At 43.2% G+C, this 16516-nt stretch overlaps 1 protein-coding gene across 1 annotated transcript in view; it reads right to left on the minus strand.

The window, feature by feature from the left end:
• LOC146359540 (uncharacterized) overlaps positions 1 to 7446 on the minus strand; it is a 180118-nt gene extending 172672 nt beyond the window's left edge. The window contains exons 1-3 of the mRNA XM_084816571.1: positions 7399 to 7446; positions 3865 to 4627; positions 2125 to 2285 (exon numbers count right to left, since the gene is read on the minus strand). Coding sequence (XP_084672697.1) covers positions 2125 to 2285; positions 3865 to 4627; positions 7399 to 7446 — 972 coding nt within the window. The remainder of the gene's footprint in view (positions 1 to 2124; positions 2286 to 3864; positions 4628 to 7398) is intronic.
• Positions 7447 to 16516: the final 9070 nt, after the last annotated feature.

The following is a 16516-nucleotide window of genomic DNA, read 5'->3' on the forward strand; positions in this document are numbered from 1 at the left end:
TAGGAGGAGGGCTTTTTCTGCTGTGGCACCCTGGCTGTGGAATGAGCTCCCGAGTGAGGTTCACCTGGCACCTTCACTGTATTCTTTCCAGCACCAGGTAAAGACTTTTTTATTTTCCCAGACATTTTAGCATTTTAGCTTTCTAGACTTTTAGCTTTCTGTTTTAAATCTGTATTTTAAATCCCTGCATCGCTGCTAGGTTTTATTCTGGTTGTATTGTTACACTGTGGTTTTAATGTTTTATATATTTTGTATTGTTTTATTCAATTTTTGTGAACCGCCCAGAGAGCTTTGGCTATTTGGTGGTACAGAAATGAAATAAATAAATAAATAAATAAATAGTTCACCACCCCCTCAGATGCTGGTCATGTGCTGGCTGATTAACCTTGCCAAGCGCAGCTGGTTGTGATGTCCGAACCCAGTGAAGATGAGTGGCTGCGGTTGGCTAACAAACCACCCAGAACTCATGGTCTGTTGTAGGGCTGCTAGGCAGCTTCTTAACCACCCCAGCCACCCACGCTTGCTGGTTTCAGACACCACATGAACCTTTGCCTAGTGAGGGTAATTGGGGAAAACGGCCAACTCGCGACTGGCACACATGGGGGTGGTTAACAAGCCACCGTGGCTTAGAGTCAGGAAACTCCGCTAAATAGGGTGAGCTCTGTGTGTGTGTGTGTGGGGGGGATCCCTGAAAATAGGGCAGAGGGAACTTTTGCAGGCAAAGCCTTTCCTTTCTCAGAAGGTCCCTTCCTCTCGCAGAAGGCAGATCCTTGATCCAACCCATGGTATTTATTTAAGTTGTGGCTTTGTATTAAACTTTCCTCCACATACTTCCAGATGTGAATTACCTGATGCAGCATATAGGAATGTTATGCAGCATATAGGAATGTTTCTGCACCATGAACATCTCATTTCCACTTGAAGAATATCCACTATTGTCGTCTTAAAACAGTATGCCAGGTGCACTGAGGGAGGGATGCTTAAGAAATTACCCACATTTTTTCCAGGTTTGGGGGCTCCAAATTAACAGACCTTGTTTATGGACCAGCAGGGATGTGTTCATGATCCACCCTCCTTCTGTGTTCATTGTTTAAATTGTTGCACATGAGCACCTTGCCACAGTTTTCAGTCACATATTTGTTCCCCTATAGGTTTCTGATGCACTGATGTGCACATTTCTTAAAATTAATTGTTGTGAACTTCCCAGAGAGCTTTGGCTATTGGGCGGTATAGAAATGTAATAAATAAACAAACAAAACCATACTAAAAGGAACCTTGATGCAATCTTACAATGGCACCGAAATTCCCATTTTACATGGTGTTTCAGTCAATGTGCATATGCATTCATGTGTATCAATACCCTGTAATCAAGGAAAGATGTGAAGTGAAAACAGTAGCAAGCTGCACAGATGGATCTATCACAAACTAATTTTAGAAATTCTCCAAGAAGGCAGGCAGAACAGAATACAGAACAATAACAGAATGGAATGGGGGCATCCATTCATCTGTAATTGTAACTTTTACTTGTCTCACTGCTCTGTTGTTCTGGCTGTTACAATACAATCAATGTGGTAGGGGGAAAATAATTAATATTAATCCCTTACTATTGCTGATATTGCTTCATGTAAATGAGTATTTAGAAGCAGGGGATGGAAATTTAGTTTCATGGAAATGTATGTATGTGTGTGTGTGTGTGTGTGTGTGTATATATATATATATATATATATATGAATGATACTGACAAGTAGCCAGATAGATAATAATATATGTAAATATATTAGTTATTTCTGAAAAAAAAACAAGCGTGACAACCAGTGACAAGCGTGACAACCCTAGCATTAAGCAGAGTGAGACAGCTACCTCCGGCAAGGGATGCTGAGGGGCAGGGACCTCTGGCAAGGTGTTGGAGGACAGAGCCCCCTAATTTAGGTGTGGTGGAAGACACTGTCCCATCATCAGTGTTGGGGTAAGATTCAGTCTAGTCGGCTTCTGGGTGTGGAACGGGGGGGGGGGCATCTTGTCCTCTGCCTCAGAATGTCTTGGGATGGCCCTGGTGACAATATACTTTGTTTTTACAGGACAGCCCCTTCTCACTCAGGGAGTCCACAGAGACTGTTCCTGTACCTGAGGTATCTGGACCTTGATGAACTGTGTCACCTCTTTGTCACTTTTGCGCACCTGGAAGTTTTCCTGCAGAGATCTGATGTTGTACATACGATCATTAGAGAAAGGAGACACAGGCCTTGTGAAGATTTTCTTGTGATGTACTTTAAAGGTTTTAGGCTCTGTTAGATAAGGAAACAAAAGAGAGAGAGAGAGAGAGAGAGAGAGAGAGAGAGATGAATTTTGCACTGCAGACTTATGGTACAGGGAAAAAAGGTAATCATTTCTATACAATTGTCATGTATAACATTCTCATAGATGCAGAATGTTCTTCTGGAAGACAGAATTTAGCCTTTTGCTCACTCAGAAGTGCAGTTAGGGCTGGACTTCAGGCCTAAGTCTAGGGACACACAGTCCAGGGGGTCTCCTAAGGACCACCCAGAGAGCACATGGGTGACATCAGCACATGGGTCATCATGGGAATGCCAGGGCCCACCACGGCTGACGCTGGTCACCACAGAATCCTTTCTTCACATTTTTTTAAAAAAATATTTGATTGTCAGAGGGCGGCCAACTGGGCAAATGCTCATTTTATTCTTTTTACATTTCAAATGGATTATCCTCTTCAACCACAAAATGGTGCTTATTCCTAAATAAATGTGGTTAGCACTGTGGCAGGCAGAAGCAAGCTCTCTTTTATTCCTGCAGTCATGGTGATGCTATGATTTAAGTGAGCTGAAAATACAAAACTGCACATGCTCAAAGTAATTCTTGCTTTCTATCCAGGTTGGCAAACAGGGTTTTGTTGGGGGTGGGGTGGGGTGCTCTAATGTGGTGGGGTGTGTGTGTGCGGGAGGAGAATAGAAATGTTAGTTGTGTGTTTCAAAACTGAAGTAATGCGCATGGATATCTAAAGCCCCCACCCCCAAAAGACAGAAGATCATGAAGTCTGATATTACCTGTGTGTACCACCGTGCTCACTACTATCCTATATACTAATAGCAAACTCATTCTCCAAGTGTGGATCCTTACACAGGCAAAACAGTAACACCCACAAACAAAAGGGAAGGATTGGGAGGTTCTTTCCTGCTAAAGTACACACAAAAAAATGAGGAGACCCTAAAAAATAACTCAGTGAGGACTGAACATGCTCAGTGGTCACAAGATGCTCACTGACTGTTGAAAAGGGGAATAAAATAGAAAACCAAGGGAAGGGAGGGAGAATGGAGTTCACTGGAAGAGGGCATGGCTGGCTAAACTGCTGAACAGGAGCGCTCCACACCATGTTGCTGTTGTTGTTGTTTGCAGGTCCCACTTGTGAGAGTAGCAGAATGCAAAAAGCCAATCATCATCACCCAAGTTCTGTGCATGATCAGCATGGACATGGAATGCCTCGGTGCATAGCAGATGCAGCCGGATGTCAGCACTGACTGAATCAGAAACCCATGACAGACAGACCCTGAAATGTCAGCTCCCTTAGTTCAAGTAAGCTTTCAGCTTTGATAGTACAGCTTAAGTTTACAACAGTGACATCTCTTTCTCATACTGCTAACCAGCCATGCATGCATTCATCTGCAGGCATGAAGTCAGAATTCTATCTTGCATGTCAATATTTATTTGCTATGAATATATTTGTGGTATCTTTCATGGTTCACGACAGAAGTCTTTGCAATGTTGATTTGACCTTAGAATGTAAGAGTGAGATGAAAAACTTAGTGTGCATATATCACTATTTAAATAAAAATCTGAAAAATGATCTACCTGTCCAGAGACAACGTGGTCTCTCACTTAAGCCTGGAATAAATGTGTTATGGACATTGTCCTGTAAAAGACCATGTTGTCTAAGAAACACTGTTCTCTCTTCTCTGGACATATCCTGTAAAGACTGAAGTAGTGCTTTTTCCTCTTCCTCACGAAGAAGTTTAGGTAACACCAATATGGTGTTGAAAACAGGCAAGAGTTTCTCTTCTCTCTTTCCTACATCTTGTTCTTCAGGATTTTTTACATCTGTCAAGTTGGATTGCTCAAACCCTCCTTTGTCCTTATCCAGGATTTTCTGAATAGGCTTTGGGGGATGTAACCCTTGAGAAACAAACCAGCAGCCATCATCAATAAGTTTTTCCTTGGCAGACATTTCCTGGATCACCTCCTCTCCATCAGGCCAGTTATTGAGAAGAGTGTCCCTCAGGAACTCCACGACACCCTTTGCATCTTTTCCTTTGAGCTGGCAACTTCTCAATAACGTCAGAAGAACAGCTGAGTTCTCTGGTGCCTGGATATGTTGTGGGTTTAAAGGTTCAGTAGGATCCGTGATAGACCTCCAAGGAGCTTCTTCCACATTTCTCCTGCCAGTTGGCCCTTCTTTGATACATTCCTCCTGGAGCTTGAGACCACAGTCATATTCTAAAAACTCTTTGAGCAATTCCAGACCAAGCTTGTCCTGAGCTTTATGTACCATAGTACAGGAAGCAAGTCTCTTCATGTGTTGGAGTAGGTCTGTTTCTGCAGCCAAAGACAGGAGCTGCTGGAAAAGAAAACCCAAAGATACACAGGTAATATGCTTTAGCCATCTCCTCATATGGTAATACTGAGAGAATTAATGAGTCGAATGCAAATTATGTGTTCATCCTACATAGTGATGCAAAGCATTTTTTAAATTGGGAAATTAATTCAAATATGGACAATGTGCAGTCTTTCCTACAAATGTATTCCTACTTCTTTTCAGAGCTGGCAAAGGAAAATACATCATAAACAGCTCCAGTGTCAGCATGCTGCATGGGTGGCTTGAGGCGCGGATGTGAGAGAAATGCCAAATTGTGCAACAACAGGGCAGCAAAGCTCAAACGACTTATTTCAAACAAACCCCATAGAAATCAGTAGGGCTCCTCCGAAATACACTGCTGAGGGGCAGAGGTGAGAGATGTCAAAAGACATTTTCGTTCTTGAGGCTGGAAATCCCAATGGTGACGCACCAATGAGGGTAACTCTTAGTAATACAAAATTAAAGCAATGGCAGTTTGCTGCTCCACCATCGTGCCTCCAGACCTGCTGCCTGAAGCAACCCCCCTCACCCTGCCTAGCCAGCTGAAATATCTGCACCAAAATAGGGGATCAGGGAATTTTTAAAAATAAGAATACAAATTGTAGTCACTGTCTTACCCCAGCAAAGGACATTTTATTTCAGCAGAGGGAGAGGCAGGAAGCAGGGGCGCTCCAGCAACTCTGCTGAGAGATGAGATCCCTTTGGCTCCTCCTCTCCCTGAATGGTTTCCATTCCAGCTGGTAATTATAAGAACGAATATGCAACTTTGAGAATTGGTGCCTCCGTTGGTTGGTTTTTCTCTTTCCTCCTCATCCCCTTTTCTTTTTGTGTTGCATTATTTAGATTGTAAGCCTGTGAACAAGGGTTTGTTTTTATTGCTCTTATGTAAGCTAGTCTGGGACATTAACATCACCCTGTTCCTTGCTTTATTATTTAGTTATTTATTTCATTTCATTTCTATACCGCCCAATAGCCGAAGCTCTCTTGCTTTCCGAGGTTTCCTTAAAAACGCTGCAGTGACAGAAGACAAAGCCCTGGTCTATACCTGCAGAAGAATTAGGTGACTGAGTGGTGTAAAAATGCTTTAATCAGGGGTGGGCAACTTGTGGCCCTCCAGATGTTTTGGCCTACAATTCCCATCAGCCCTAGGCGGCATAGCCCATGGTGAAGGATCATGGGAGCTGTAGGCCAAAACATGTGGAGGTCCACAAGTCACTCACTCCTGCTTTAAATAAATAAATATTTCCAAAATGGATTTGGAATGGCCATGCTGGCTGGGGATGATGGGAGTTACAGTCCAACATGACTGGAAGGCACCAGTCTGAGGAAAGGTGTACTAGAACAAAGTGTGCAGAAACTGGCCGGTGCTATACTAACAGAAATGGTATGGATTCCCTTATCTTAGGACCCAAGCCTATACCTGTATAAGCTTCATCTAAGCACAAGTTTATACACTTATGACAAACATAGCTTAGGTTTTGACAAGCCTCCTTGCACTGTATGGCATCTATGTTCCCTTCTGTAATTCTCCTTAACCCTCCTGGCCCTATCAGCAAAAAAACAAAACAACCTCCCACACACAAATATATGGGCAAATATATACACTTAAGGCACAATCCTATGCATGTTTGCATATTTAGACAGAAAGAAGTCCTGTAACTCCCAGCATTCCCCAGCCAGCACAGCTGGGATTATAGCCTAACTACAAGAAAGAGAAGACATGATCAGCAGTAGTCCCAGCAATAACCTGTAAACTGTCAACATGAATGCAGATTGCACCCTTTGAGGACAGAAACAAGCTGCCCTTTGAAGTTGCAGGTCTGGAATGTCATCTTCACAACTATTTTCCAGAGACGAATGAGTGTCTGGAAAAGAGTGTTTATGAAAACATTATTCTGCCAATTGTCCCGCTTTCCTGAAGAGCAAGGTACAGAGAGGAGGGGCAGGAAGGAAATATTCGCCAAACACCAAAACACTGAGGTGGCCAATCAGTGAAGGAATCCTTTCTTGGCATGGCCAACCTCACTCCTCAATAGGGTCACTATAATCCAGGAGATGGAACAGAATTTGATGGGAACTGTGCTCTTTGGCAGTACTTATTCTGAAGATGCACACATTCTAAAAATGACAGATCACCACTTGTCCATGCCCAGATCACTTTCCTTGCCATGGCGATGTGGGAAGCTGAAAATGCAAGCCGCGTGAACTTGGACCAAGCCTATGGATAAACAACTGTCTGTTTCCAGTGCTAGCAGTCCCCAACACATCTTTCATAAAGTAAGAATTCATCCTTAGGCATCCAGTGGGACTTTGCCCATTGTTTGAAATGAATGAAACTGCTGGAGAGTATATGAGTTCAACACTAAAACCTTCCGCTACTGCCTCCCTTCAGTGCTTAATTTATAAAATGAGATGTGGTGAACCCTCATGCTAGAGACCTAACATGGAAGCCTTCCCCCTGTGGCCCAGATATGTGGGGTCTTCTTAGGGCTGCTTAGTAGCAAGGGAGAGGTAGTACACTAGGGATTGGGGACAAATTCATGAAGGGGATCTTGGTTTAAGTTCTGGTGAACCCTGGCTGCAATTATACATATAGGGAAGAAATGGGCCCAGCAGGGTCTTTGGGTAGGGATGTTAGAGAATTCTGCCACAGACTCCAGTGAGGCCGGATTCGAAAGAATCCCCCAGAGTCCATGGCAGAATGGAGCAATCCCCCCCGCCACCCCGTGATACTTCCCTGGGATGGATCTTACCTTGTGTTGGCCGTCCGGTTCATCTGCTGCCCTGGTCTGCAGCCGCATCTGCTGCCCAGGTCTGCAGCCGCAAATGGCTGCCCTGGTCTGCGGCCGCCATTTCCCTCCCTACTTTAGCCATGATAAGCTACATAAATACTTATGCAGCCTATCATGGCAAAGAGCAGGGATGCAAATAGCGTCCACTACACCATTTGCATCCCTGCTTTTTTTGTGATAGGCTACATAAATATATACGTAGCCTATCACGGCTAACGCAGGGAGACAAATGGCAGAGGAGCGGAGCCGGCCAGGGAGGATTCCGGGGGGAGGGACGGATCACCTCCCCCCCACCGCGGATGCCCCAGACCGGAGCAAGGTAAGGGATTCGTACATCCCTAGTCTTTGGTCATTTTCAGAGGGTCGAAGAACAGGATGGAGCAATTATGAGGAAGCACTTGAAAGCATCCCTTCCACTATTTAGGCTTAGAAATGAGGAACTCTGCATGTGCAGCAAATCATGGAAAGAGGCACAAAATCCCCAGAGATAAGTGCTACAGTGTGGTGTAGTGGCTAGAGTGCTGGACTAGGAGCTGGGAGATCCGGGTTCTAGTCCCCACTCAGCCATGGAAGCTCACTGGGTGACTTTGGGCCGGTCACAGACTCTCAGCCCAACGCACCTCACAGGGTTGTTGTTGTGAGGATAAAATGGAGAGGAGGGGGATAATGTAAGCCACCTTGGGTTCCTTGTAAGAGGAAAAAAGGCGGGGTATAAATGCAATCAATCAAAATCAATCAATTAATATCTTTGAGCTGGGTTTAGGCTCATCTTTACAACATCTTGCCCAAGACTGCACCTCCTTGAATAAGAGTATACAGTGGCCTGGTTCACAGGTAACAAGAAGCCACTGTGGGTGGATTTCCCCACGGGGCTTATTGTTGTGGTGGCTGCCATTTTGAATATTCAGGGTGCGGTGGGGCACACTGTGGCTTCTCATTACGTGTGAACCTAGTGAGGGTGGGTTGTTGGGATGATTGACAAGCCACCTGCAACCCTTAAGCAGCCCATGGTTTCTGGGTTGCTTGTCAACCACCCCAATGTATGTAACAAGAAGCCACAGTGGTGGGGGCTTGGATTGTCAACCTGGCATCTGTGGGTTCTGCAACCCACTGTGGCTAATAAGCCATGGTGAGGTGTGGTGATCATGCAAACAAAATCAGTAAGTGAAAGACTATTTTGTTAATACCAATTTCAAACAGGTATAACAGTATTTGCCTTCTTAGGCAGAAAGATAAAATACAGCTACATCTCAGCCTTTGTAAAGTTGGCATACAGTAACTGGCTATTGGAATATGAAAAACAGTATTAGATTGAAGGTATATATCTTGAATATATAAACACACACATATATGATTTTTTAAACTATCAAATAGCATGAGAGAGAGAGAGAGAGAGAGAGAGAACACACAACTTTAAAAAAATGTAAGGGATGTTTCAAAAAGATTTCAAAAAGCCTATCCTTGTGAGAAAAAGGCCTAATTCATATTAATTACATCACCACCATCATTTGCAAAAAATAGGAAAGGGGATCCTTAGGTCCTAAATGCTTCCAATATTCTTCAATGTGTTAAGGATGCGTAAGTTGTAACTCAGTTTAGTTTCAGCTTTCTCCATTACTGAAGTGAATATGCAACCCATCTGTCGTACAGCACGGTATGTTATAGTCCAATATGTACATTTTTCATGTTCCGTACGATGTATGTGCGTCACTTGCATAGGTAAGTGAAATAGTTCGAATTATTATCGGTGCCTTTCAACTGAGACACATGATCGTCATATCAACATGGCTCACAAAAGAATGTCAAAATTTCACAGCAAATACTGAGTCCTGGCAGCCACAGCATATCCTTTGTCTTCTCCTCCAGAATGTATATTGAGAGGAAGGCAGTGACTAAAATGTAGGTCAAGTATATACAAGAGGAAACCTTGTAAGTCTTAAAGGTTTGTGAGTAACAAATTATAAGTCTCTGCAAAATCTGGGATGATTTAATAGTATGATTTTTTTAAAAATGACCAAGAAAATATACAATGCAAATATACAATGCAAATATACAATGCACATAGCTTAAAACATTTGGGGACAGCCCAAGACTGCCTGAGGTAGAACTGCAAATGTCCTCCCCACAACTAAAGTGGTTGTGCCAAGTTACTTGGGCACCTGAAGCAGAAAGTCCCACAAGCGCTTCTCCCTCTCCTTGGCAGTAAAATACAATTAGAAATAATTAGCAATTTGATGCCCTTCCGTGACACCCAAAGTCAGCTGCCTGGGGCGGCTGCCTCACTCTGCCTAATGGCAGGGCCGGACATGGCAGGGGGAAGGAATGAGTCGCACTCATTCTTCCACACTTGTTTCAAATTCTGCGGCTGGAGCCTATGTATCTCCTCCTTCAAGGTGCTCCATAAGCTGAAGAGACAGCACACTATTTATAAACAAAGGGAAAAAGGGAGATCAGCCTATGGCTCTTAAGCAAACGGAAGAAGAGACTCTTCCTCTTCTGCTACTTGTTTAGAGCTGTCCTCTCCAACCTGGTGCCCACCAGATGTTTTGGACTACAGCTCCCAGAATTCCTAACCATTGGCCATGCTGGCTGGGATTTAGAGTGTCCAAAGAGGCTGTATCTCTGCTCTCCTTTTTCTTGAAATAAGTATTTGGGAATTTATCATTTCAGGGCTATGGTGTCAGGCATCATGAGACTTGAAAAAGAAAAACTCATTCAGGACATATGCCAGTTCCTTTCTCCCTGCACCACTGGGCTGCTTCTCTGCAAGCAGTTCAAGTTGGGATACTAACACCACGTATCAGATTTCTCCTGGTCACATTTAGTTGTTTGGTTTACTGAAATTATATGCTGCTTTGAGTATATGTAACAGCGCCTGAGGGCAATTGATTGGCTTAGGGGACACCACCTTGCATACTCAGTTTTGTCTTCCAGGCTTCAACATCCCACTGCTGCTCTCCATCCCACAGCAACCTCCACCTGAGGCGGCACGTCTTACTCTACCTAATGGTAGGGCTGGCCTTGACTGATTGATAGCCTTATAGTCCATGGAGTTGTCTAATCCCCTTTTAAAGCCATCTTAGTTAGCTGCTGTCACATTTTGTGGTAACAAATTTCATAGAGTAATTACATGCTGTGTGAAGAACGGCCCATTGTCCAGTCTGAATCTCCTGCCAATCAACTTCATTGGATGACCCCAGATTTTAGTGTTTGAGAGAGGGGGGAAAACTTCTCTCTATCCACTTTCTCCACACCATGCATAATTTTATAAACTCTATAGCCTTACTTCCCTTTGTTTGTCCTGTGCCACTGCTTGCCATAAGTTGCCTGATGCAGCTCAGTCTAGGAAGCTTATTACTCAGGGACACCATTAGGCTATCCTTTTCCCCCTTCATCCCAGTTCCCTCCATTCTGGTCTGCCAGTCTCTTGTCCCCTTTGCTGTATATAATTACCACTGTTCCAACTAGTGAACCAAGGCACCTGGCACATGGAATGGTCAGTGGGAAGGAAAATTTTCTACCTTAGTATTGCTTCTATTCTGAAAGCTACCAGGTACATAAATTTATTGTTAAAATTGCAATACCAAAAATTATTATTGTTGTTGTTGTTTATTTTTAAATACTCAATAGCTTGCTTATGTTTTGAATCTATGTGATTGTCTATTCTTAGAATGATAAACTCAAAAACATACCACCCAGCAGAATAATAGTACTACAGATAGGACAGACCTGTACAAGCATTGTCAGAGAAGCCAGATCATCTTTGGGAATCCCATATGTTTCTGGAAAAAAATATTAAGTATTAATAAATGTATAGGCAGCAAACAAGCAACTTTCCTTAAAGTAAAGCAGCTGCGAAGTAATTGATTTATGCCTGTTTACCAATGACTGGGATGACATAGTTTCACTCTGCGAGCACAGTTTCCAGAAAATTGACCTACATTCAAATAAAAAAGATTTATCTGGTAGTAATTGTTCAGTCAGCAGGTCATTAAATTCTTTTTAGATGTTCTATTTTAGTGTAATTATTTTGCTTAGAAGTATTATATTCATGGCCTGTTAATAGGTTTGATTAACCTGGTGGCCATGTGTCCTCTTTTGCAGAGGACAGACCTCTATTTGAAGGTCTGCCAGAGGACTGTACTCTGTTTCGAAGGTGTCCTCAGTTTGAAGGGTTCTTCAATCCAAGCACAGTATAAAGAACCATCAGAAGAAAGAGCTGAGCCAGCTTGGGAACTTGGACAGCAGAAAGAGCAAGGCACAAAGGTCACCTGGTCACAGGCTTCCACTCAATGGTGAGATGTACCGTATTTCTGTTTTTTAAATAATAATTATTTCTAAATCTGCCTCTACACATATAAATTAGCATATGCATACCAGTGTCATCTTTTGTCCTCTTTTTTGGCAATTCTTAAGTGACCACCCTACCTGGTTGCTCAGATGGTGGAATCCACTATGATGATATTAACTGAAGGCCAGATCAAAAGTTACATCCCTCCGCAAAGATTCATAGAAGCTTCCAAAAAATATTTCTGCATTGTGATCTACAGAAGGGCCAAAATGTCTGAAATCACGATACCTCAGGGATGGCCACAACCACAAGTGTTGTCTGTACACCAGCACCACCAGCCACCAGGAATGAATGGCTATGACACAGAGCAGAGGTGGGCAACCTGTGCCCCCCACCAGATGTTTTGGCCTACAACTTCCATGTAGTGGGAAGTTCCCTCACCATTCACTATGCTGGCTAGGGCTGATGGGAGTTGCGGGCCAAAACATCTGGAGGGCCACAGGTTTCCCACCCCAGCAAAGAGGCTTTATGAGAAATCAGGTTTCTTGTGTAGTAAGCATATTTCAAATGTTATAGTGCCTACATGGGTGACTGTCACAATGAAGGGGTCTGTGTATGTGGGGGTGGGAGGTTTGTGGCCTACAAATAGTAGTATGGCCAGGAAAAGAGGAAATGCATGACCCAAGAAGAGGACCAAAGAGGAAACTGATTTGCATAAAATGTGGATATGTTAATTTATATGTAGAATTGCAAAGTTAGAAATAGTTACTATAATTTTAATAGAACTACAAGACCTCTCACCATAGTGAGAAATCTTGTGACCAGCCTGCTTAGTCTGCTATTTGGGAGCTAACTGTTAATGGGCAACATCAAGGCCCCTGCTCACCCTTCTTAGGGTTCTTTAAACTGGTCTTGGGCTTGACAGCCCTTCAAACATAGGACTACCAGACCTTCAGATAGAGGAGTGTCCTCTGTGGCACAGGACACATGGACACCCTAACACATGGGGAGGCGTAATGTTTGAATTGGCTGTCAGAGAGCATTTGTGATGTTTCTAAAAGGTCCTGGGGATAGCAAGCACAGGGCTAGCTTAACAAGATATTTAGTGCATGACACTGGGATGAGAGCTGAAATAATTAAGATGAGCTAGCTTTGCTCTGCGCAGGCTTTTCCCAGCCAGGGAGCAAAGCACTCTTCCTACTCCAGCAGGACCCTCAGTCAGGAAGCTGGCTTTGCCCTGCTCAGATCCACTGAGGCTCTGCTTCCTGTATGGGGAAGGGAAGGCTACAGAACCATGAAGCGGACTCCTCTAGCTTTGCTCCACAGCTCAGTTGTTCTCCCCTCTCAGCAGGAGGGGCTTCAGGGAGAGGGAGGGGGCATTTCTCAAGGTCCATGAACTAGATGGGCTGGACTGGCAGGCCTAATTTGGCCTACAGTCCAGAGGTTGCTATCCCCGCCACTGACTTTAGTAACTGGCTTACCAAAGTTATATGCATAATGCAAACCTGCAATCATGAAAACAGCTTAATAGTCCTATTACAGAAATAATGTGGGAGCTCACTTCAAACAAGTAGGGTCTTAGAAGTGCATAAAATGTAATTCAGCTATGACTTTTTAACAGTTTTTAAAAAACCAAACCAAATCAAGCGTGTGAAAGGTGTTTTATATTGCACAGAGGTGACACAGCCTGTACCTGCGTGGTTTACAATCTGCATTTTTGTTTAGTGAAGATAGAAATGGGAGAGTGGTTCAGATCTGCCAATGAGTAGTGATGACAGAGGATAATTAGGGGAGGATGAATGAATGCATTTAATAGTAGCAGTATATGTAAATACCATGCAAGTCTTATGGAAACTGCAGAGGTAGTATACACATGCAAGTCGATTAACTAGGTGAATGTGCTGTTAATGAATAACATAACTAATCAACTCCTAATTACTGCAATAAACTTCAAAAATTAGAAGGCAAGACTTTGGATTGTATCCATGAATGGCGACACAACATAATGCTAAGTAGCAGAGGGAATTCATCACTCAAAAATCACCCACTATGTCGTGAAATGCTTGAAGAAAAATAAAGGATCCAGACAATAAAACAGTGTCTGTCTCTTCCCTGAAGGCATTTCAGGCAGTCAACGGACACACAAAAATGTTTGTCTGTTGTCTTTTCAGTATATTTTTGAAAACATGGTGTGATCCAAAGTATGTGTTTTCAATCTTGCGTGCCACCACCTGATCCCAAGTGATATACCTGCTCCATGTTCCTTACAGTATACAAACTTTCTATTCATAGCGTTCCTCCCCAGTATAATTTTTGGAGGGTACACTGGAATTTCCTTGTGTGGCATATGGTAATCCCTCACCTGAGGGCTTGCTCCAAATAAAAGTTTACATTCCTCTGGCATCTCCTTTCAGATGTAAAGGCATGAGGTATGTGTGCCTTCTGTTAAATAACTGTTTGCATTTACATGTTCTAGTGGCAAAAGGTACATAGCGTTCTTACACTGTACTGGCAGCAGGAATGTCCAACCCTGTTTCCTCTCATAAATATTTCATAATAGACAAGACTTTAAAAATACGCCAGTTAAAACTCTGGACTGGCCCTTCCCACTCCAGGTACGAGAGCGAAAGCTTGAAATAAATACCGCAGGCAAGTTGGGCCGAGCAGTGGGAGGTCAGCTATGGTAACCACAACCTCCTCTTTGGATTAAGAGAAGATAATTTCATTTGGAGGCTATTACAAGAGGTCATGTGGTAATGGGTGGCAGGGGATGAACCAAGTATTTCTGAGAAGACATCAAAGGTGTGAGAAGGGAGAAGAATTTGGGAAGAAATGTCTAGGTGTGAGACTCTGTGCCTGGGTTTACACAACACAACAACACAACTCAAGGTTGAGTGTGAGTTGTCATTGAACCATAGGTTGTTGCTGAAATGTGGGTTGTTGTGTGAACCCAGCCATGCCAACAAACTGTGGTTTAACCATAAACAACCCAAAGTTCACAACCCAACAACAAACCATGGGTTGTCTTCATGGGTTGTTTGTGGTTAACAAATCATGGTTTGTTAGCATGGCTGGGTTCACACAACACAACAACCCATGTTTCAGCAACAACCCAAAGTTCAACAACAACCCACACTCAACCCATACTCAGTTGAGTGTGGGTTGTCATGTTGTGTGAACCAAGGCTGTATATCACTTTAGCTAATGCAAACAAATCCTGTTAATTTATACACACACACACACAAAGATAACACCATATTACAGTAATTAAAAGTAGGACTGTGGACCATTTCGAATCCAGATCAAATTCTGAGCTGAAGCGGGGCAATTTGGCCCTAATCAGTCCAGTCCAGAAATGGGTCAGAATCAGTGCAAAGTGGGTTGGATCGATCTGAATCACTTCGGACCGAACCAGACGATCCTGAAGGTTGGCTTGCATCCTCCCCTGGATGCACCCAATGACCACGTGACCTGCCTGCCGAGTTGTGTGGGCCCCATGCGCCTTACCTGGACCTATCGGAGCTCCCACAGCCATCGGCCAACATTACAGGCAATGTAAATGGCCTGTAATGTTGCGTAAATGACTGCCTTACAGTCACCATTTGCACAGGATTTGATTTCCATAGAGGAGTCACCATTTTAAAAGAAAATGGTGACTCCCTTGAAAAGGCTGATGGCTGTGGACGCTCTGACAGTCCAGATAAGGAAGACGGAGCTCATGCGACTCAGCAGGCATGATTGCCTGAATCGCGCTGTGGACCCAGAGTCCAAAGCAGGTGGGCTTGGGTCTGAATCGGGCCGAGGCAGATCAAGGCCAATTTGGAAGCTCCAAATCGGCTTCGGCTTCCAAAACAGGATAGGGGGTCCCTACATAGCCCTAGTTAAAAGTTATGATGGAAAAAGAAAGCAACCGTAGTAAATAAAAGAAATGCATGGTTCAAAATGATGTATATCATCTAGCCTTCCTCTTTAATGTACTATTTTCAGTTTGTGAACTATAGTAGCTCTTCATTGATACGAACCACAATATCCGTCTGACTTTCAATGATGATTCAGGGTGAAACACTATTAAAGATGGACATAGTACGAAAATATCCACAAGAGTCTAGGCAGGGAAATAAAAATACTGCTGCAGTTAAGGGTTTCAGAGAAATCCTGAATGGATTCAAATGAGTTAGAATTTCTATGAATCTGACCTGTGGATTCTGTAACTGACTGGCTTTTTCCAAGTCCACACAGATTTACGGACTGGTTTTTCACTTTGGGGTGAGGGGAATTTGTGCTAATTCTTGCACAAATGCACTAATCCTCATTAGTTAATGCAAGTTAGCACTAATTCACGTTAACTAATGCAGATCAGCCCATTTACACAAGTGTGCATTAGCACCAATGCAAATTAGCGCAAGTAGAATGAAATTGTAGTAAAAAAAAATCCAGTTCTGTCCATAAGCGGATGACGGAAAAAAGCCTAATAATCTACAAAACACAGACGGAATGGATTTAACAACATCCATACATCCCTAACTGCAGTCCAAAGCCACAGTTTTCTATGCTTTCAACTGATTGATACCCTTCTGGTAACATTAGTTTCTTTTAATTTTGGAGACACCTGGTTAAGCTTGATTCTGGAGCTATACGTAGCCATAGTGCCAGTGCACAAGGTTGGTAAGTAGAAGCATTTCATAGTCTGAGAACTGGCTGAATATTTGCAGCCAATAGGAGTGACCCTCCTGTCTAGTTGATTTGAAGAATTTCCAGAAAGCTGTGGAGAATTGAGAACCACACATA

Source organism: Heloderma suspectum, chromosome 1 (assembly GCF_057233095.1).
Source record: "Heloderma suspectum isolate Gila_16-S chromosome 1, 16-S_ref, whole genome shotgun sequence".
Classification (NCBI taxonomy): domain Eukaryota; kingdom Metazoa; phylum Chordata; class Lepidosauria; order Squamata; family Helodermatidae; genus Heloderma; species Heloderma suspectum.